The 20,911-nt window shown below is 45.3% G+C and overlaps 1 protein-coding gene across 10 annotated transcripts in view; it reads left to right on the top strand.

Moving 5' to 3' along the window:
* Positions 1-17,602, top strand: part of CEP63 (centrosomal protein 63) — a 40,120-nt gene extending 22,518 nt beyond the window's left edge. For all 10 annotated transcript variants that reach the window (XM_033068523.2, XM_033068519.2, XM_033068522.2 and 7 more), the window contains 13 exons: positions 945-1,125; positions 2,295-2,390; positions 4,554-4,676; positions 5,457-5,570; positions 7,920-8,153; positions 8,404-8,549; positions 9,257-9,391; positions 9,986-10,100; positions 11,972-12,169; positions 12,588-12,674; positions 13,939-14,138; positions 14,676-14,964; positions 17,085-17,602. In XM_033068523.2, the coding sequence (XP_032924414.1) occupies positions 945-1,125; positions 2,295-2,390; positions 4,554-4,676; positions 5,457-5,570; positions 7,920-8,153; positions 8,404-8,549; positions 9,257-9,391; positions 9,986-10,100; positions 11,972-12,169; positions 12,588-12,674; positions 13,939-14,138; positions 14,676-14,964; positions 17,085-17,243 (2,077 nt within the window). In that variant the 3' untranslated portion in view covers positions 17,244-17,602. The remainder of the gene's footprint in view (positions 1-944; positions 1,126-2,294; positions 2,391-4,553; positions 4,677-5,456; positions 5,571-7,919; positions 8,154-8,403; positions 8,550-9,256; positions 9,392-9,985; positions 10,101-11,971; positions 12,170-12,587; positions 12,675-13,938; positions 14,139-14,675; positions 14,965-17,084) is intronic.
* Positions 17,603-20,911: the final 3,309 nt, after the last annotated feature.

Genomic DNA, 20,911 nt, shown 5'->3' with positions numbered 1-20,911 from the left:
GTAGAATTTGCTACATATTAGCAGATGCTGTGAAGGAAATGTTCCTGCTCTGCATAATAGCTGCTAATTTTTGGTTAATTCACAGGACGGGGTGAACTTCAAATGTGACTGATTTTGGCTCCTTTAAGAAGTATATCTTTTCCTATAGAAAAAGTGCCAAGTAGTGAAGTGTGCATATGCCCTGGGGGAGCAGAGAAATTTCCATCCCTTAACCTATTGATTTCCATTACTTTTCAGTTCTTCCCTTTGACAGGCAAATTAAAGGGGTAGAGATCATTACGGAGTTGGACACCCTCTAGGGCTGTGTCTGGCAAACCTTAATATTGTCCCTGTCTTGGCAGCTGGGAAGTTTTAGAGGAGTTACTTGAATTGGCTTCAATAATTACTGCACCAAATTAGAAATCTGGGCATCGCTAGGGAGCTTGTGCTCCCGATGGATTGCGAGGGTTTGATTCTTCATTATCATGTTGTCATCCAGCCCCCTCTGCTTCAGGGTTTGTCTGCATTTGTGATAAACTTCTGTTTCCAGGAGCTCATAGCTTGGCTGAAAGATTCCTCTGGTGACTGAAACCTGCTATAAAATGCCACTGCCTGGAGAGCAGTTAAGGCAATACAAAATATGAATTAAACACTCTTTGGTTTACTTACATAATGCCTAATACCCAAGTCAAAAGGCTGAATGCCTAAGTGTGAAGTGATGTGGTTTAGTGGGCATGGATGGTATGGGATTAAAGGTTGGACTTGATGATCTTGGAGATCTTTTCTGACCTTAATGATTTGGTGATTCTATTTCTGTGAGAGCTGGTTTGAAGAGAGTTCAAAGCACTGTGTGTGCAGAGTTGGTGCCTTGGTGCCAGTCAGTGTGTTCTGCTGCCTTTTTGGTGTGGGACACGGGGTGTGTTGGGTGGGACCTGCTTTGTAACTCCAGACTCTCTCCCCTCCAGCGGTGGGTTCTTGACCTCCTGTGAGGCCGAGCTGCAGGAGCTGATGAAGCAGATTGACATCATGGTGGCTCACAAGAAATCTGAATGGGAAGGGCAGACACAGGCTTTGGAAGCTTGTCTGAGTGCCCGGGAGCAGGAACTTTCCTCTACCAAGGCAGCTCTGCAGGAAAAACAAAAGGAGGTACATTTGTTGCACACTGTTTTTTGACTGGAGTCAGCAGTGTGTTTTACCTGTTAGAATCAGGAAATCAGGAGTAGAATTTTTTAAGAACTTGTTGAAACAAGGTGTCTGGTTCATAATTCAATCCAAGTCAAGGGATTTGCTTCCCTAGGGTTGCTGGAAGTCCACGTATTGAACTGTCAGAGTTATTAGAGAGACCCCAGAGACACTGGTTCTGGCTACAGCAGTAATGGACAGCCCAGCAACCTGCAGTCATTGATACAAAAAAACCTATTTCCTACTATGAGCTACACCAAGATATTGCTGGGAAACTCTCCATGGGCTTTTTCACACAGCTCTGGTTTTGTGGTCTTCAAATAAAAGCCTGAGGGAAGTGCAAAAAAAATCTGGATGTGTGGAAAATTATTTGTAAGTGAAGTTTTTGTGCGAGATGTAGACCATAAGATGCAGTTGAGCCACAGGATTTTCATTTGCAAGAATGATGATTTTTATCATATAGGTTATTTTTGTTATTGTCAATTGTGTTTTGTCAAGACACTTGAAATGTTTGTTACCACCAAAAGCAAGCATGGATTTCAAACTGAACTGTAAAGTATGTTTGAAGTCACTGCTGGAGTATATTCATGCTTTTGTTTTAGTTATATGATTTTTCTGTGGGTTTTCTTTTAATTTGTTTGCTTGTGACCACTCAGGTTGTGAATGGAAAAAGATGGGAGGAAAGAAAAAGGGAGAAAAATGAGGCACAGGAGCAGTTGAAAGAGTGTCAGGGAACTCTTTTCTGTGCACTTCAAAACCCCATTTCTTTCTTTCTCCTTGGTATTAGGAATCTCCTTTGTTTGAGCATAGTAAGATAATGGCATGGCCAGCTTTTCTCCTGGTAGATAGCTTGAAATCATAATGCATATTTGTGAAGAATTTGATGAAAATACTGGATAGAAATAGGCTTTTGGCACAAACCAAATATGTCAGCTTTGTCCCCAAAAGTGAAATCCAGAAACTGGCTCAAAACAAGAGACCCCAACAGAAACAGTTGTGGGCCCAGCCTAGCAAAGATTTAGGCACAGCCTCCATCTATTTCATAACGAGGGACCCCACTGAAATATCCATGTATCTTCTGGCAATAAAACCTACTTCTGTTGTGTTTATTTGCTTTTTATCCCTTTGTTCAGGTTGGCATGTTGCGTCGCCAGGTCGAAGATGTGGAAAAATCCAAGCAGGGTATGGTTAGAGAGTATGAACAGCAGCTGAAGAAATTCCAGGAAGAGGTGAGTTGCTGAAGGAGAAGTTTGGTTTCTAGTTCCCAGTTCGTGATGGATCAATTACTTTGTTTCACTGTTTTTCTTTCATAACTGTGGTTTTATAACTCCCCACTTTGTTAGTGTTTATATGCTTATCAAAAAGAGCATTGAGCTCTTTGTGATAGGATAGATAGAGTGACTTTCTATGGCTTACTTGGCTTGTTTTTTTGTGATTTGGAGGAACTTGGTGACAGACAGAGAACTGTTGGTGTAGAAATGTTTTCATAGATTGGACATCTGCAGAAGTTTACTGCAAGAATGTGCTGTGTTTGTCCATCCCAGTCACCACAGTGCTGGTTCTGGAGCTGCCATGGGTACAGATAGCAGCAGTTTGGTCTTTCAGTATTTCTGAAATTCAAAAAGGGTGGAGCTGTAACTGGCCTGGCTTGTGTGAGATTAGGAAATAACAGTGGTCTGTGGTCTCATCTTTTTGCCTAACTCTGTTAACACTGATGACTTTAGTAGGGATTTTGTACTCTCAAGGAATATTAGTATTAATACCTTTCATAAAAAACAAGTGTATGTAGAAAATGCTGTTTTGACAGTAATACCAGAGCTTTAATCTCAAAGCCTCTTGCTGAGTGCAGGATGATACCTGTCCTGCAGGTGGTATGACAGCACATTCCGGATTTATGCCTGAACTCTTTGCCTGTCTCCACTTGCCAGTAGCAGGGAATGAACTGGCATGAGCAGCTCATAGAACACTGACCTGTTTTCTCTGGAGGGCTGGGCCTAGTTCCTGCTCTCTGTAAGCCATAAGTGAAATAAATTCGGTAGTCTGTGCCTTGATGACAGAAGGCATCTTTTCTCATTTAAAAACACCTCACTATTCCATATGAATAACAGTCTTATTTTGCTGTGTTCTCACTGGAATTGTGGATAAGCTGCAAAGCAAAGCTGAGGTACATTGGCAAATCAGCCTAAATTGCTAAGGCTGAAGTACAGCCTGTGTGTTGTGGCCTGAATTGCAGTTTGTGGGTATTTTACCTACACAGTATTAATGCTGATGACATTGAGCACCAATATTCCTCAGTCTTCTCTTCTTAGTAGTGTTTGGGGAAATTATTTCTGTCCCTGTTTACCACCATTTCCAGTGCAATTACAGGTACAGTGTCTTACTGAGACTGTTGAAAGAATAAACCTCTTATCTCCTGATATGTCTGGCAAAAGATGTTGGTGTTAACTGTAAGCCTGAACATCTGTCTGTTTCCATGAACACACCGAAGTACTGAATGCCTCAGGTCTCGAATCAGATATTTTTTCTTCTCGTGATCCTTCTGTTCATCCATGGGCTTACCTTTTCCATCAGTAAAATGGCAGTGATGGCTTCTCAAATTCATGTGGCTGTTTGGAAACCTTTTATTTAATAGTTGAGTAGGGGGAGCTCATAATATGAAAAATTCTCTGCAAGTTGCGAGTGATTATTTGCACAGAGGGTCATTTAAATGTCAAGAGTTTTTTCCTCATTCCTGCTTCTGATACAACTTCAGCATCCTAGCAGCAGGCGTAGGAGTGATATTTTCTGTTGGCATTCTCCTCTCATTGTGAAATACACAGTGTATCTAAGCAGAAAATGACAGATGAAGTGGTGTTGTTATTATGGGTAATGGCAATTCTCAAACCTTCCTTCTCCCACTAAGCAGGAGAGTTCCAGTTCCCACCTGAGCTACACAAGTGTATTTTGATCACACAAGAATTGCCTGTGTGTGGTGTGGGGGGTGTGCTCCTGTGGGTGAGCAGATCAACCACAGGCACTGCTGGCTCTTCCTGGGGCTGGGAACCACCTGTAAGAGAGGGGGATGCTGTGCTTTGCTGCATTGACAGCTGTGTGTAAACCTCCACCTTATCAATATTTCAGTCATGCTTTAATTATGGTAAGACAGAGCTTTAATTAAAGCTGCTGATGTCATGACTTCAGTGGCATCTTGCTACTCTCCTATAACTGATGTATTTTGCAGTGCTGTTGGTATAAAAGACTCATTATCCAAACAGAAGCCTTCACTTGGGAGCTGTGTGGCCTTGATGAGGGCATTGTTTGTGTGAACCACTTTGTGTGTCTTCTTTCAAAGGGCTGTGTAATTCTTGCCTTGGGTCCTTGAGCAAAGCTCTCTCTTTCACTGTATCCTGCAGTTGTCCCGGCTGAGGAGGAGCTATGAGAAGCTGCAGAAGAGAAAAACAAGAAGCAGAGGAGAAGCTAACAAGGGACAAGAGGAGGACCAGTTTGAATTGAGCCGACTGACCAGGAAGCTGGAGGTATGTGGTGGAAAAGCAAGTGCTGTCCAACTTGTATGTATTAACTGATGATTCCTGCTTTAAGGAGCACTGCCCATCCACTCTTCAGGTGCAGCTCTTCTCAACTGTGTGAATAAAGGCAGTTTCATATGCTGGGGCCTCTGACTGCACAGCATAAACCTTAATGCTGTTCTTACCCTTAGACTAAATAATAGGAAGAAGGTGCTGGAAGAGTAACTAATTATGTGAATGGAATGAATTCCAGTGTGGGGAGGTTGTATTCTCACTTCTTTGAGGAGGAGGGAGCTACATGTCAAACTTCTTCTCAACCCTGTCTCATCTTCTAATCTTTCTGCTCTGCTGAGCTCAACCCCACTCAGTTTTCTCCTCCTGAAAGATGTGGTAACAACACGCATCTGACTGATGTAGTGCCCAATTTCTGGAGCAGAGATTAGCAGTCAAATTCTGTATTTAATTCTTGTCATCTTGGTGATTCCAATAGCAGCATGTTTTGGAAGCTAAGGCCAGTCTGAGTTGTTAAACCCCTGACAGCAAACCCATGAAACCAGCCATGAATGTGTTGGCACTTAACATTTGTGAGCAGTTTTTCCTTGGGAGGGGAAGGAATGCGATGAGCACGGTGTGTGAGGGCTCTGCACTGCTGAGCTGCTGCATCAGGTGACTGGCTAATGGTTTCCCTGCTGGGGGAAAGGTGTGAGGATATGGTGGGGAGAGAAAGCAAACAGGGATGTGAGCTGGAGGGGGATGTACTGCTCCAAGCCACCCCTGCTGTGCTTGCAGGAGTTCCGTCAGAAATCACTTGACTGGGAGAAGCAGCGCCTGCGGTACCAGCAGCAGGTGGCATCGCTGGAGGCACAGCGCAAGGCTCTGGCAGAGCACTCTGAGCTCGTGCAGGTACAGTTAACATGTGCTGAAGTTTCTGCTTTGTTTGTGGGAGGGAGGGAGAGGTTGGTGAAATCTCTCAGGCTCCCATCCAGTTCAGATTGCCATTGAAGTGACTTTTAATGTTCTGGTGGAATAAGATTTGCTTGTACTCATGCTGTATGGAAAAAAGATCTGGAGTCTGTCATCAGAGATTAGATAAACCTTGTGCAGCTCTCCCTGCCATCTCTCTGGTTAGCAGAGAAAACAGTAGGATGCAGATTTCCCTGGGAGGCAGAGACCACAGCATATGACACTTTAAAATATGTTGCATCATGTTGTCTAGTTGGAGGCTGTGTACCTGCCAGCAGCTAAATATGTACCTTGTGGGTCCAGCTCAGAGGGTACTGTTGGAAAACAGTCTTCCCCTACAAAAGAGACTTCCATAAAATACTGAAGCAACAGCAGTTTTCAGCCCCCCATCCCTTTTTTTAGGTCTCTCAAAGACAAAAAGTAGTGGGGCTGCTGTTCTGCAAAGCTGATGGCTCAGTGAATTAGTGGTGCTGCATCAGAGCGAGATGAATTGACCTAGAGCACAGCTGTGAAGTCACACAGACACAATCACAGCAGACACTGATAAGAAGCTCTTGCTGGGGACTTTGCACTTAATGGGCTCCTGAGTTGCTCTTGAGTGGAAGCTCCTGCAAGGAGGGAGACTGTGATGACAGGACTGAAGGGGCCCCTCTGACAGGGGCTTTGTGAGAGGCTGACACCAGGAGATCTACAAATGCAGAGAGAGTCCTTGAGCAGAAGGTCTTGCTGCTCTGCTGTCTGTGTGTCGTTGATAGCTCAATTGTTTGGGAACAGATGTGTCCTTGGAGCTCAGGCTGGGACACTGGGGCACAGAGGAACTTGTCTCAGTGTGCAGCAGAAAACCAGGAGGTTTGGGGAGGTTTTCCTAAAGCAGCGTAGGTGCCTGAGGTGCACAGGTACTGTGAACAGACTGCCTGAATCCTCAATTGCTTTGAAAAACCCAGCATGGAAGTGCTAAATTTTTTGCCTTGGATGTTTCTGTACCTTTCATGTGCTTAGTTGTCTTTCTAGCGCAAGGGCAAGCTGAGATCCATGACCATGGAGTACTTCCCCTCTCTCTCCTTTTATCTGTCTTCCCCTCATCTCTTCCAGAGCAGCTTAGGGAAGACCTGGAATTCTTCCCCAGTACAGACCACTTTCTGCAACACCTGCAGCCTTTAAAGTCAGCCTTTCCTAAAAGCCTGGAATTCTCTGCTGGCCTGGGTGTTGTGTGGCTAGAAATGAGACAGCTTAAATGTTTCCTTAATGCAGAAATAAATATTCAGGCAGTCTAATGCTCTGGTTTCTTGGGTGAAGAAAGGCTGTGCTTTAAACTCTCAGCCCTCTTGATTACCTTTTCTGTCATGCCTATTTAAATAATAATAAAAGACTGTAATCAAAACTATACTATAGCCTTGCAAATGAGCAGTTCTTACAGTTTGTGTAAATCAAGGCATGTGGTGATTCTGAAGCTGGCAGGCATTGCTGCTCTTTGAAACTGGGAGTATAGGACTGCTCAAATATTTTGTTTCAGTCTTTAAAAATTCAAAGATTGTATACAAAAAGGGACTATATGAAGTGGATGTTCCTAGAAGTTTATGTGAGAGCTGGCTTGTTAAATTTCACCAGCTAGCTGTGTGGAAAGAAATGCTGTGAAATGAAGTATTGTGCCTATAAATTATAGAGCAGGTATTGTCTGCTACTCATACATTCCTTGTAACTTTTTTGTCTGCTGTTAAAACACTGAAAAATTCAAAGTGAGCATTCCCTCAAGCTGCTGGAATCAGACATTTACTGCAGAGAGCAAAGCAAATTGGCTGTTACACCTGGTTTATTTTGGGGCTGTTGGGTGGTTGTAGTTTTGCAATTGTGCACCCAGAGCTGCTTTCTGTCCTAGTGTGGAATTAATGGCTGGGTAATCTCTGTCGTGTTTGGTTTACAGACTTTCTTACCTGCAGCCATTAGTCCTGGTCTAGTCTTGGACTCATGAGTAAAAAATAGCAGGAGGCTTTGTTCTTAGACAGATCATACTGGGGCAGCTGGAGTGATTTGAGATCCTCATTTTCCAGATTCTCTTTGAACTGCTTTTGGAATCAAAGGGTCCCTTCTTTTTTCATTTTGTTTTTTACTTATTCTGTTTGCCTTTGGAAGTTTTATCCATCACGTAACCCTGGAACAATACTCTCCCTAACTCCCTGGAAGATGTTGTGGCTTATTACCCAAGAAATCAGTAGCTGTGTTGAATTTAGCTTTGGTACAACTTGTGTGTTTTTGCAATTTAGCTTTAATGCGGATGATTGCTGTTGGCAGACCCAGCTGGCCAATCGGAAGCAGGTCCTGGACTCGGTGGAGCTGGCGAGCCGCTCGGAAATCCAGCACTTGAGCAGCAGGCTGGAGAGGGCCAATGACACCATCTGTGCCAACGAGCTCGAGGTGGAGAGGCTCAGCAGGAGGGTGGATGACCTGAGTGAGGACAATCGCATCATTCTCAAGGATCAGCAGAGAGTTCAAGAAGAATTAAGGCAGTCCAAGAAAATGTTAGAGGTCAGTGGAGGAACTTTTAAGAAATGGAGTCTAAAGCAGTGCTGGTGGGAAGTGGTGGAAAGGCTTTTCATCATGGAGTTCGTCTCTTTCTAGAGCCTTTGTAAAGTTCCTGATTGGTATTGACTTGATTAGCCATGTGTTGCTCTGCAGTATTTCCAAAGGTCCTAAAAATTGGATCAACCTCTCATCAAATTGCAACAAACTGGTTTGGTCCATTTTGCAGCAGTCATTCCTTCTGCCTCCTGTGCAGGTGCTGCAGGATGAGAAGATGGAACTGAGAGCCACCTTGCAGTCTCAAGAAGATTTCATTGACAGCTCCAAGCTGCACCAGGAACAGTTACAGAAAGAGCTGGCCAGGATGACTGAAACTCTTCACACAAAAGAGTTGCTCATCAGGTAGCATCTGTGCCTTGCTGGTACTTTGGCTCTTCAGTCCAGATCTGTGTTCCAGGTTCTCTCACTGAGGACAATAGCAGCATTTTCATGCAGCTGGATCTGTATTGTATTTAACATAGTACACTGCAGTTTCTCACAAGTGCTGTGCTGCCCTGCAGCACTTTTCAATTTGCATTGCTTTTGAAATGAGCAGATAGTCAGTGAAGAGCATGGAAGGAATCCACTTTCCTCAGCTGGGTTTCTGGAGGCAGTGCAGGGATTTTGAGGGTGTTTCTCCCAGGCATTTTCTGCCCAGTGCTGGAGACCTTTCAGGGTTTGATAATGCGCTTATTAACCTAGGTAAAAGTTCTCACTGGTTGGGGCTTGGTGAGGTAACTACATTTGTGACAAAATCATCTTGGTCTTCTCCTTCTGCCCCGGTGATGTGCAGAGGCTGTTGAGTCCTGGTGGCTGTGTCAGAAGGTTTGGATGTTGGTCATGTACCAGCCTCTGGCAGGGAGGCCAAAATCAAAATAAAATGTAGCAGCCTTAACTTTGTGCAGGGGCTGTCGTCCAACTGCTGTGTTTGCTTACTCACACTGCACTCAGCAGTCACCTGCTTTTGGGTGCTGTGTATTTTTCAGAGAATTCCAAGAAGACAGCCCCTGTACCAGTGAACTCAGACATGATGTTTCTGTGCTGAGATTAAAGCTGCTGTTTCTGTGCAGGGCCTTGGAGGAGCGCTTGCAAGGGCAGTCATTGTCCTCTGCAGGGCTGGAGCTGGAGCAGGTGCTGCTGCAGCTGGATGTTGCCCAGAAGAAGGAGCAGCACTTGCAGTCAGAGGTGGCTCGTCTTGAGAACAGGTAGGCCACTGCTCCCTCCCTCTGGAAGTGCAGGTAGTCTTGGATAATAATACAACACCTAATTGTGTTCATCAAGTTAACCAGTGATTTTTGTAGGCTTGTTTTAAATATCAAAGGGCTAAAGCAATCAAGTGCTATTCATTCTGCAGTGTAATAGTGACTGCTTTGGTAATTGGTTGGCTGCCTTTTGCTGCACACAGTGGGTGTTCAGTGTTCCAGCTTGCTTAGGCTGAGCACCTTCACTCATAACAACCTAACAAGTTGAGCTTTAGGGTCCCTCCCAGCCCAAAGCTTTTTGTGATTCTGTGATTCCTCTCCAAGCTTGTGGTTTTCAGACTTGTGTTTACATAGAAATTTTGTAGTCTTAGTTTGTAAAGAAACAAGCAAGAAACAGCCATTATCTGTTAGATGAGCCTCCTGACCTCTTGTGAAATGATTCTGAAAACAAACCCAAAGGATTGGTGAGGAGCTTGTAGGCTGAGTTCAGTTTTTGTTGTAATAGACATAAAGGATTGCCTGGAAGATCAAAGTTTCTCTGACCATTTCCTCCTCCTTGGGTTATTCTAATCTATACTTTTTGCATTTGGCACCCAGCCTGGTGTCTTCAAATGCCAGGTGTGTGCAGCTGAGCGAGGAGCTGGGTGAGAATATCAAAGAGCTGCAGTCCCTGGAAGAAGACCAGACTGAGTCAAGGGCAGAGATTAAAAAGGTAACGTGGCTGAGTTCCTGGGGAGTGGGATGGCACTGGTGGAGTGAGCTGATCCCTGTGTGCCATGTGCCTCAGCACTGGGGCCAAGGCAGGGCTGCTGTGCAGGCAGGGATCTGCTGGAGGTGAGGAGAACACCTGACAGAGGAAGGGATGAGGACATCTGTTTGCAGGTGTCTGAACCTGGCTTTGTGAGCATCTCCTGAGCCTCCTCCAGTACTTCTGTACACTGTGGAGATACTTGAGTTACTGTTGGAGGGCCAAAAATGCGAAGAAATTAAGGTTTGGAATCCCTAGTTGAAGCCTAATACAGGTTCCCAACAGGATGAAGAGCAGAGGAGGAGTGAGTTTGCTGTAATAATGTCCTGTCACACTTGAGGCAGGACTTCAAATGTGTCCTGATCCCTGTGTGCATTAGAGGGAGGGTGTTTCAGGCTTGATAGCTGGACATGAGGGCAGGGGCTGGTAGGAGTGGGGCAGCTCACCTGCCACGAGGGGCTCACCCCAGGGCTCTGAGCACCCAAGGGGGGCAGACCCTCCTCTAGCTTGGCTCTTCATAATGGTCTGCATCAGCTCATGTGAGAGTTTTCACTGGAGCCTGGTAGAGTGGAAGCCTCATTGCACCTGAGTGAAAAACCTCACTTGTGTGGAAATCTTTCATCCTTTATTCTGAACATACAGAGGTGCAGATCTTGCCAGAGATGTGTGCTTGGTTACACATCTAAACAGCCACACAGTAAATGAATCTCCCACAGGCTTCTGGGGAGGAGGGAGAGATTTATGAAGGCTGTTTCTGTTTTATATACTTTGGAGGCATTGAGGTGACATGGAGATAAATCACCGTGTGTACAGTATTTACATGGGTAGGCAGAGATCATCTGGTTCAATTTTCTAAACTGCTTGTAATTCTCAGAAAAATCCTGGGTGTTTGGGTGGCTAATATTTCTGACTAATGGAATGGAGTCCTGGGGAAGGAATTATGCTGCTGTTGTTCTGTTGTGCCACTGAATAAATACACGGTGTGCCTACTGGTATATTGTATGTGGTGCAGGTCTGCCACCGCAAGAAGCATTGAATAAACCAACATAAGGTATGGAAAAAGATGACCAAAAGGATTGAGTGGTTTTTATATAAGGAACAGCTGAATGGAATGGGACTTAGCAAACTGGAAACGAGATAAATGAGATTGAATGGGCTAAAAATAAAACCATGCCTGTCATGTGGAAAGTAAATAGGGAATGATTATTCTCTCATAATGCAGGGACTAGTGGTCATCACACAGAGTAATGAAAACAAAGGGATGTATTTTTACCCTGTGCATAGCTGGCTGGTGGAAGTTTGCCATGGGAAGCTTTAGTTGCTACAAGCTAACATTGATTCCACTCTAATATCGATTCAAAAGACTTAGGGTGAATTAATTCCTGGAAGAAAAATCCAGCTCGAGCTATTTAAAGTTACCATCTTTAAATGGTATCTTCAAATACCTCAGGAAGGCAGAGTGGCAAATTGCAGGGTTATATTTTCCAAGAGTCACTGTGCTTCCCCAGTCATGGTGAATCTTTGACTCTCTGGTTTTGGCTACAGAGGTTGAATGACGAGCTGAAGAGGCTGTTGGTTTGATAAATCGTGGGTCTTCTCAAGTACTTCATGGCATGCAACTTCTTTCCAGTTGGCAGTATGTGCTGTGGGAAAGGACTGGGATGAGGTGGCTTTCAATCAGGAAGGACAAGCATGTGCAGAGGGTTTGTTACATAGAGCATTTTTGTTTTCCAGGACCAAGATTTCACATTATCACATGCAATACTTTTGGGGTTTTTTTTTTGATGAAACGTGTTTTAAAAGCTCATGGGTGGTGTGTGCATGTCTTCCTCCAGCTGAAAGACCAGCTCTCTCAGGCTGAACAAATGCACAGCAGTGAGCTAGAAGGGATGAGAAGGGAGATCTCCAGGCTGACCCAGGAGCTACACCAGCGGGACATCACCATTGCCTCGGCGAACGGCTCCACCTCAGACCTGGAGCAGCAGCTCAGAGCAGAGATTGAAAGAGCAGAGAGGAAAGCAGTGGAACACAGGGTAAAAAAGGCACAAGATTCTTACGCTACCTCTTTAAGGGATCTGAAGGCTTACAGCACCATCCTGGTTTTTAGCTACATTAGTAGTTTCCTTCTCTCTTTAGCCTCTGTACAAAAACTGAGACCTTCTGAAGGAATCTTCTAATGATGGTGTTCACTGAATCTGTGAACTTTTCAAACCAGCAACCTATAGTGCCACAGAATTCTTTGGGGTCACTCATGCTAACTAGGCCAGGATGGATAACATCTTTGAAAACCGTGCATGGTTATTTTTGTGGCCTTCTCCATAGGGTCCCAGTACAACTAGCAGCCCAAGCCTTGCTTAGTACTTGAGTTTGAGGGTGGAAAATACTTGGGGGCTGTTGTGGACATGCATTCTGTTCTTTTTCTGAGCTCATTGTTTGCCTGTGTCTCCTCAGGTAATTCTGGTCCAGCTGGAAACCTTGAGGCTGGAAAACCGTCATCTCTCAGAGATTCTGGAAAAAACAGAGTATGGTAAGCTGAAGGTATGCATTGAGGACCAGGAGCTGGGAAGGGGCTAGCCTTGTGTTCCTGCCTGGGAATAGTCAATCTTTGCCCAGGCCTCTCACAATGGGGGATAGAGCTCAGTGAACTTAAAATCCAAGCAAAAGAGGCAATTTGAGAGGAAATAAGGTGCAGAAATACCAAGCATTTGTTCAGTCAGAGAGTGGTGAAGAGAACTGCAGAAGCAGCCATCATTTCCATGTCTTCTCCATGGGCTCTGGCCCATGTATTTTAGTACATTTCATTACACTTCCATTTTAAGCCAGTTTACCTCAAACCTTTGATTCTCAACCTATGTCATCCTTTTGCCCTGTCCTAGAGCTGTAACACCTCTGGCCCTTGAAATGCTTGTGGTGAGAGCATGTTCTCCCCTGGTGAGGAGCCATTCAGCAGGGCTCTCCTCTGCTCTCCATGAGTGGGATGCAGACTGGGAGTGTGGGCTGGATGTGTTGGGGCAGGGTTCCTGGAAAAGGCCCTGTGGTGGGTTCCTGTGTTAGTTTGGGGTGATTGTCAAATGTGCCAAGTTCCTGGAAAGTGCTGAACAGAAGCTTGTGGCTGTTGCAAAGGATTAAAAACCCACAGCTTTCTGGAGGGCTGGTTTGAAACTGAAATAACCTAAGACCCATTATTTTCTGCTTGAAAAGTGCCTGATGGCTTTTGCCAGTGTGAGTTCCCAAAAATGTGATAGCAGTGTGCAAAGCAGGAAATCTTCCTTAAAAAAAATCCCCACAACCCCAAGGCACAGGAGTTGGATCTTGGCCTGGTGGTCCTAATGCACATTTGGAAAGACCTTAGATACAGAGGTGATGGGAATGAATTAAGCATCTAAGTTTACTAGAATTTGCAAAAAGCAAGTGGGAATGTCACAGGAGTAGCAGTGGAGATTATACCCACCTGGCCCAGTAAAAAGATGATGATGGGAAGAAGCAAGTTGTCCAGAGTTTCAGAAAGGCCAGAGGCAAGTACATCTGAACTATCCTATGTTCTGTCCATGTTCTCCTGTTTTAAAAAGAATCCAGTGGTGAGAGAGACTGACCTTCCCAGGCAAATCAGCACAGTGAGCCTGGATGAAGGCCCAGTAAGGCATATATATAATTAATTTTCTCCTAGAAAGGTCTTGAAGGTTTTGCCAGTCAAAATGAGATTAAGGGATATGCCTTAAGGAATCTCTTGCTGTCCTTTGGTCTGGATGTGATTGTGGTGTCTTGCAAACCAGAACTTCTGACTTCTACCCTTCTTTGTTAGGGGGATGATGGCACCCTGAGAGCCCTGAGGGAGGACTATGCTGTTGAGCTCCAGAAGTTAATATCTGAGAACCAGCAGTTACGGAAGGACCTCGCGGAGACCAGGGCAAAACTGGAGGTCACTGCACCGGGGTGCCCACCTGAACCCGAGGGCACGGCTCAGCAGAGGCAAGGCAAAGAGCCCAGGGATGTACAGCACAGGTGAGTGACCCAGGGGTGCTGTTCCCTCAGGGGGAAGGAGAGCAGGAGGTGTGGGGATGTGTGGGGTCATGAGAGGTTTTAATGGCATGCTGTGTCTCTCCAGTGCATTGTGTGTCTGAGAGAATGCAAGCACTGTTTGGGAATCTGCCTTTATGCCTTATGCAGTGCAGTAGCTGTGAGTCCCAGCTGGTTTGTGTTCTGCAAAGCCAGCAGTATTTGTCTTTTGTCTGCCTTTGCCTCTCTCTGGAGCAGCAGTGTGTGCTGTTTTTGGTGACAGGATTAGATGTGGCCCAGGCGGCTGCGCTCCTTTCTGCTGCAGTGCTGGGATGTGCAGGCTGTGGGTTTTGGTATCTACAGTAGCAGAAGAGAGAGATAATTCCACAGGGACTGGATGTGTGTCTGGAAGTGCTATGGAAACACGCTTGGATTGCCAGGGCTGTTAGTAACATCTATGTTAATTGTTGCCTCTGTGTGAGTTTTGCTGGAGTTCAGCTGCTAAAAGACAAACTCAGTTCTGTGCTCAAACCTGCCTTCCAGGACAGCTCAGGAAGAGCTGGATGAACACACAGAGAGGACACATCTCCAGCCTGATGGGACTGCTCAGCGTCATCACAGAGACTCCCAGAGGTGTGGGGCTGCTGAAACAGGAACTGTGACCCCTGAGATGGGTGAACCATCCTCCCAGAGCAGCAGCAAGAACTGCAAGGAGTCATGTGCCTCGCTGGGAGCAAAGTCTGTGCTCCATGTGGTGGATGAAAACAAAGATTCTGCAGATGAAGCATCTAAGCAGCCTGTCTCAAATCACCACAGAGAATCTGTATTTTTGGTAAGCAATTGTACAGGAGCCTAGTTGCTGCTCAGCAGCTGAAAATAGAGCTGGGCTCTCGTCTGGCAGAAGGAGACAGGCTTTTGAATGCATGACCTAACTGCGTGTTGTGTGTGATCCTGTAAGTAAATCAAATGTTAAACAAGGAAGGAAAGCCACTGCTGGATGGTTAAGACTTGGCCAGGGGGATCCATATGGTGGCTCTTCAGAACTTCTTGGAGAAGAGCTTTATGTTTGTGTGCTTGCTAAGTTAATTCCAGGAGCTCATGGTTCTCTCCATGCTGGTCTGTACCTCAGTGTGTAACAGGACCTGCTCCTGTTCCCTCAGAATTCTTCAGCTTTTGGCTTGGGTGTGTGGTAGAGGCTCAGAGTGGATGTGGAGTGCTGAGTATGTCAGTATTTCACAGTCTGTGGGTGACTGCCCATCTGTAAAGCACAGGGTGAGTTTTACCCCTTTTCAAAGGGGCTGCAGCAGTCAGCACACTGAACTTAAAGCTGCTTGTGCTTGCTGATGACAAAGCCTGAAATCCCTGCTTCACTGCACAAGGGGAGCCTGCTCTTTTTCCCAGTTGCTGATTGTACTTTTTTCATAGGGAGCAGTGTTAGCACTTTCTCTGTCCTACCTCAGCTCAGTTGCTGAAGCACTTGACCAAGATACAGAAAATTTGCACTGAATCACTTCTTGCTGTCATGTTTAAAAAGGGGAGAATGCTGAGCACTCGTCCTTGCCAGTGTTGCCCCAGCAGTGTTCAGAGCAGTTTCTCCTCTGTTTGTGTGTTGGTAGCAGTGACAACTATCAAACTATTAGCTATTTTTGGTGGGAGTCTAGAGAAGAGGCTCTAAGGCTAATGCACAGATAAGTGGAGGCTTTTCGGGTTTGTAGATCTTGATGAAGCTTACTAGATCTTAATTTTTCAATACTGCCCAGAAAACAGTATTGGTATCTTAGGGAACTGCAATATTGTGAATGGAAACTCTTCAGGTTGCAAGATTGGACCTAAAGTGTGAACAGTTCTGCTTCAGGGTCTGAGAAGCTCTAGGGCTTGATATTTAATAAAAGAGAATGGGCTGCTTTTTATTCTGAGAGGTAGAAATAAGGTTTCTAAGGAAATGCAGATATTTCTCCTGGTGTTAGTTGGGTCTCCCTGTTAATGGGCAGGCTCCAGTGTCTTTAAATCAATTCCTTTACACTAAGAGAGGAGAACTCTCATCAGTAGGCAGTAGTGGGGTGGGAGAGATTTACTTGCTGTCTGCAGCCTTTTCTGTTTCCCTTTGTTCCTGGCTGTTGATAAGACCTGAAAACCACGAGACTCCAGGATTTGGAAATAACCAGTTATTTTCTCTTGCCAAGCCACTGAGACAACCTGTCTGTAATGGAAAGCAGCCCCTTAGTAACCTTAATATTTCACGTGCCAGCCCCTGTGCACGAGGCTTCTCTTCATCAACTTGTACATTAAGCCTGGTTTACAGTGTTGTTTTTGTAAGTTAATAACTTGTGGGTAAGTGATGTGAGGAGCAGGAATAGTTCTTGACTGTAAAGGAAAGAATCTGGAGTAGTTTGTTGACCATTGCTGGCTGAAGTTCTGTTCTGTGAGCTGCAATGGGAGTTTGGCCTGTGCTTGCCTGTGGGATTGTATTAGGAGCCCATTACTTTGGGGAAGAAGAGGAGTCTTATGAAAGAAAGCAGAGACATTCCCAGTGTGGAATATCTGGTAAAATAATTACCAGTCTGACAGAGCTTTCCCTTCCCTGGACCTAGACTCTCGAGGTGCTCCCACTCACTGGGATTTTTATGGAGACAAGGAGCAGGATGTGGACCTTGAGTTGCATAACACCCAGGGCAAACTCCTTGGTATTCTGTAGCTACCTTCTCTAGCCCTGATTTTTCAGTAGTGATTTTTTGGCAGTGTTGGCTTGGTGCAGCAATCATTGCTGGCTGGAGGCTGTTGGGTGGGACATGACCTGTGAAACAGGTGTGAGACCTGAGTGCTTAATCTGCCCACCAAGATGGAAATGCGCCCTCTAGGAACATTTTCAGTTGTGTGGTTTGCAGATCAGTGATGTTTCTGGCCAAAAGTTGGAATGAAGGAATGCCTGATAATCCCTTTGTTTCCCTTTAGTGCCCCTTGCCTACAGCTTCTGTTGGATCCATTGCTGCACGATACCTGGAAGATGAAGAAGTGAGATCCAAGCACATCCTGGAGTGCCTAAATGCCCACATTGAGGAACTGAAAAAAGAGAGTGCAAAGATAGTGAGGCGATTTGAACACCAGGAATAATGTTTCTTGTGGAATTGCAATGCTGGTTTCCGTATGTGGTTCCAAACTGTCACTGGGAAGGTGCCTGTATCCAGTTGGGATTGGAGCTTCAGTGAGAGGCCACGTGTCCCACTTGGAGCTGGATCAGCAGGATGGGAGTTGAGGAAATAGTTGTCTCTGTGCTTGCTCTGATGTGGGGTGTTAGACCACAAACACTTTAGTCAGCTTGCCTTAGGTCAGAGACCTGCATCAGAGCTGTGTGCTCACTCACAAAGATTGTGATGTTTTTTAAAAGCAAACCATTTGCTAGTTTTTATGTGAAGTATTTAAAGTATATTTTATACATGTAAGAGCATTGAAATAAATCAGAATGGCAAACACCTCTTTTCTTGTTCATACAACTACACAAGGTGACTCTTGTGGCTTATCTTCCCCTCTCATCAGGAACTTGGATCAACACCTTCTCCATCACAGTATAGCGATGTTCTTCAAGGAACAAGGAATAAAATTCCTCTTTCCTTTAGGCTATCTGCATTTTTTTTCCAGTTAATTTGCCCTCAGTGGAATTTCTTAATATTTCCTGGTTCTTGCAGCTTCTGCCCTTTACAATTTGTGTTCTATCTGGTGTCTAACTTGCTGGACAAGGTGCTTGAAGTACTGCAGAATAGCTGAGGAATGAGTGGCTGAATTCATGTGGTCATGGCTCTGGGAAAAGAGAAATGGGAATGAGAAATGGCACTGGAAGGGAGGAGAACCCACAAGCAGGTGAGGTTCATCCACACATCTTTGCAGCTGCCATGTGAGCTGGTGCCAGCCTGGGTTGAATCTGGACAGTCCAGTGGAGCTGCTGCATCAAAATACAGTGACCTCTTTTGGGGAAAATATTTAGTCTTGCCTTGAGGGAAGTAAGTTGTTAATGAGTGAATAGGACTTATTTCCTATGGACTTGTTTTCTTTTGGGGTCTCTGCAGTTCTCCTGTGCCTGAGTCTTCACAGCCTTTGTAGAGGCAAACCTTGGGATGAGGACATTCCACTTCCATGAGTTTCCTTTTCCTTTCCATCAGCCTCACCTTGTGTTAGAGCAGCTTAATGCTGTCAAGGAACAGGAATTCAAAAGCACCACATGTACACAGAGCCCAACCATTGTGACAGACAGGTGAGTTCAACCAAGGGCATGCCTGGCTGCAGTCTGGGGCTGCCCTTGGGCATGCACCTCTGCATCACAGAGTTTAGAAACGTTCCAATCTAAAAGTTCTTGTATTTTGGCTTTCTTGTGGAGTTCTTTGCACCAGGATAAAACCTTCAAATCGATTCTGGATTCTCATTGTGCAGCCTTTGTAATGAGGTGCTGAACTGGACTGTGGTCATGTTCTGCACAAAGTCAGCACTGGCCTTGAATCCTCTGGAACATCCACCCTGTGTCCAGATCTCAAGTAAGAACTTGTTGGGCGTGGGGCATTTTAATAAAATCTGAACAGCATAATACACCAACCTTTCTTCTTTGCAGATGAACCTATAGATACACTGAGTGTGTGAGACGCCAGAACTCTTAGGGATCCCTCACAGCCTTCAGTGAGGCCATCAATTTAATTTTTGAAATGATACCTTACAAATATTGTATTGTATTTCCTGAAAGTTTTTTAAGTTAGTTACTGAGTGTTGCATCATGCTGTTGGGGTTTTCAGAAGTTCAGGAAACATTTTGCCTTGTTTCTGATGTGCTCTTCCATATCCCTTCAGAGAGGTTTGGCAGTTCATATAGGCAGAAGGGAAGAGCAAGACTGAAGATGATCCATTTGCTTACTTAGCAGCTATAATCCTACAGTTTTATTAATTTCTAATACCTGTAATAAGCAACTTCATTCAGAGAGTGGACTGAAAAATTGAACCAATGTCCTCTAAAGTAGCATCTGCAGCAGGGGAACTGCTGAGTTCCTTCCCTGTGTTGGTGTGTGTGTGTGCTCTGTCTTTCCCACCTTCTCTCATTGCAGATGCCCCAAGATAACTGAGAAATCTGTTCCAGAGCTTTTCTCCTGCTGTTGGAACCTTGGCTGTGCTGAGGAATGTGCATTTTTTATGAGGGGGAGGAGAAGGAGCCGTGTTTATCCTGGAGGGAGATGTCACAGCAAGTGCAGACTTCTGAGGTGCTTTTATCTGTGGCTGCAGGGTTTCTCCGGCTTTCTCTGCCTTTGCAGTGTCAAACCTCCTGTGGAATAATCACCTGGCCCTGGAAGATTTATAATTAATGAAGCTGGAGAGGGGGTTTGTGTCTTTGAACTTATGCCTTAAATTGCACTAAAGAATGTCTTGCACACTTGCAGGGCACAGCCAGTGTTTGCTTTCCGTTTGAGACAGAAGTGTAGAACTTTATTTCCAGCGTTTCCTTTTGTACATCTGTAGAGTGGAAAGCTGTGCAGGCTTCATGTGTCTTTAGTGTGTTACAGATGTTCTGCTGTGGGTGTGACAGTGCTTGGGGTCACCCTTTACTTAGAGGGATTAAACAATCTGGGACTCTGCAGATGTGTGGAATTGCAGTTGCCTGGGCTTTGCAGAGTTGGGTTGCAGGAACAGGAAATACTCCCCGAGGCTGTGCTAAGGAGGGGGCAATAGTACATAAACTGACCTCTACTCTCTTGGGGTAGGTGTTTGTTCCCCCTGCCATCTTGAGACAGAAACAGAGCATGTGGGCTTAGAGAGAGGGTTTGTGGAAGTGACTCTGTGAGACAAAGAGCAAGGTCAGTGTTCATAGCAGTGTCTCCTCTGGAGAGGCTTTACCAAAGTGTCTGTTTGTGTGCTTGTGCCTATTTGTGTACGTGTAAGTGAGCATCACATGTGTGGTTCCATCAAGAGTGTCTGTACTTTGGTATCCCTGACCCTGTTGGGTGGAAGAAGTTGTTTTCTTTAGTCACTAAGCTCTCTGGGATGCTTCCTTATCCTGCCATTGTAAGAAGTGATGTGTTTGACTGGATCAGCTTGATCTGTGAAATGAAAGCTACTGCAGTGTGTCCTTCTTGATCTGAAAAGTGGGATCTGAAAGAAAAGAGCCCTTCTGCCATGCTCCAAAATAAACCAGGGCTGTCTGCGCTGACAGACAATACCTGTTTTAGCCTTCAAGGTCTTTAGGCAAACAAAAGATCCCCGAGTCTGCCTTGCATCTGTGCTGCTCAGTCTGTGTTGATGCCCAGGGAGCGGGTGCCTGCTGGGCTCCACGGCTTGTTAGTGTTCCTGCAGGGAGGAGCTGCTGCTACCAGTTTTTGAGGGCAAAGACACTGAGCTGTTTAGGGGAGGACTTAAAACCTACTTTTATGTTGCATATGGAGCCTCGTGTCGCCAAGTACAAGAAGACCCTGAAGCTTTGCTGTGCTCCCAGCTTACCCTGCAGTAAGCCCTGTTAGCTTACATGTTGTGTTTGTGCTTGCAGCTCCTGTCTGAGCAGCCTGCATCCTCACAGAGAGTGCTGATCCTGGAATCTGGCTGCAGGTACTTAACCTGCTGAAATGGGAACTCAGCCCTGGCTGCTGGGCTCAAAGGAGTAACGTAGGAGTGAGCCTGCTACAGGTGGGCAGCCCTGTGAGTAATTCCTGTCACCCAGTCACTGAGGAGGGAATGTAGGAATAACCCACCTCTTTTGTGTGGAAAATACAGCAGCTTTGGGAAGAGAATTCATATTGTTTGGTCAATGAAACAGAG

This window comes from Catharus ustulatus, chromosome 10 (genome assembly GCF_009819885.2).
Source record: "Catharus ustulatus isolate bCatUst1 chromosome 10, bCatUst1.pri.v2, whole genome shotgun sequence".
Classification (NCBI taxonomy): Eukaryota; Metazoa; Chordata; class Aves; order Passeriformes; family Turdidae; genus Catharus; species Catharus ustulatus.
Note: the sequence above shows the minus strand (reverse complement) of the source record. Positions and strands in the feature narration are given on the sequence as shown.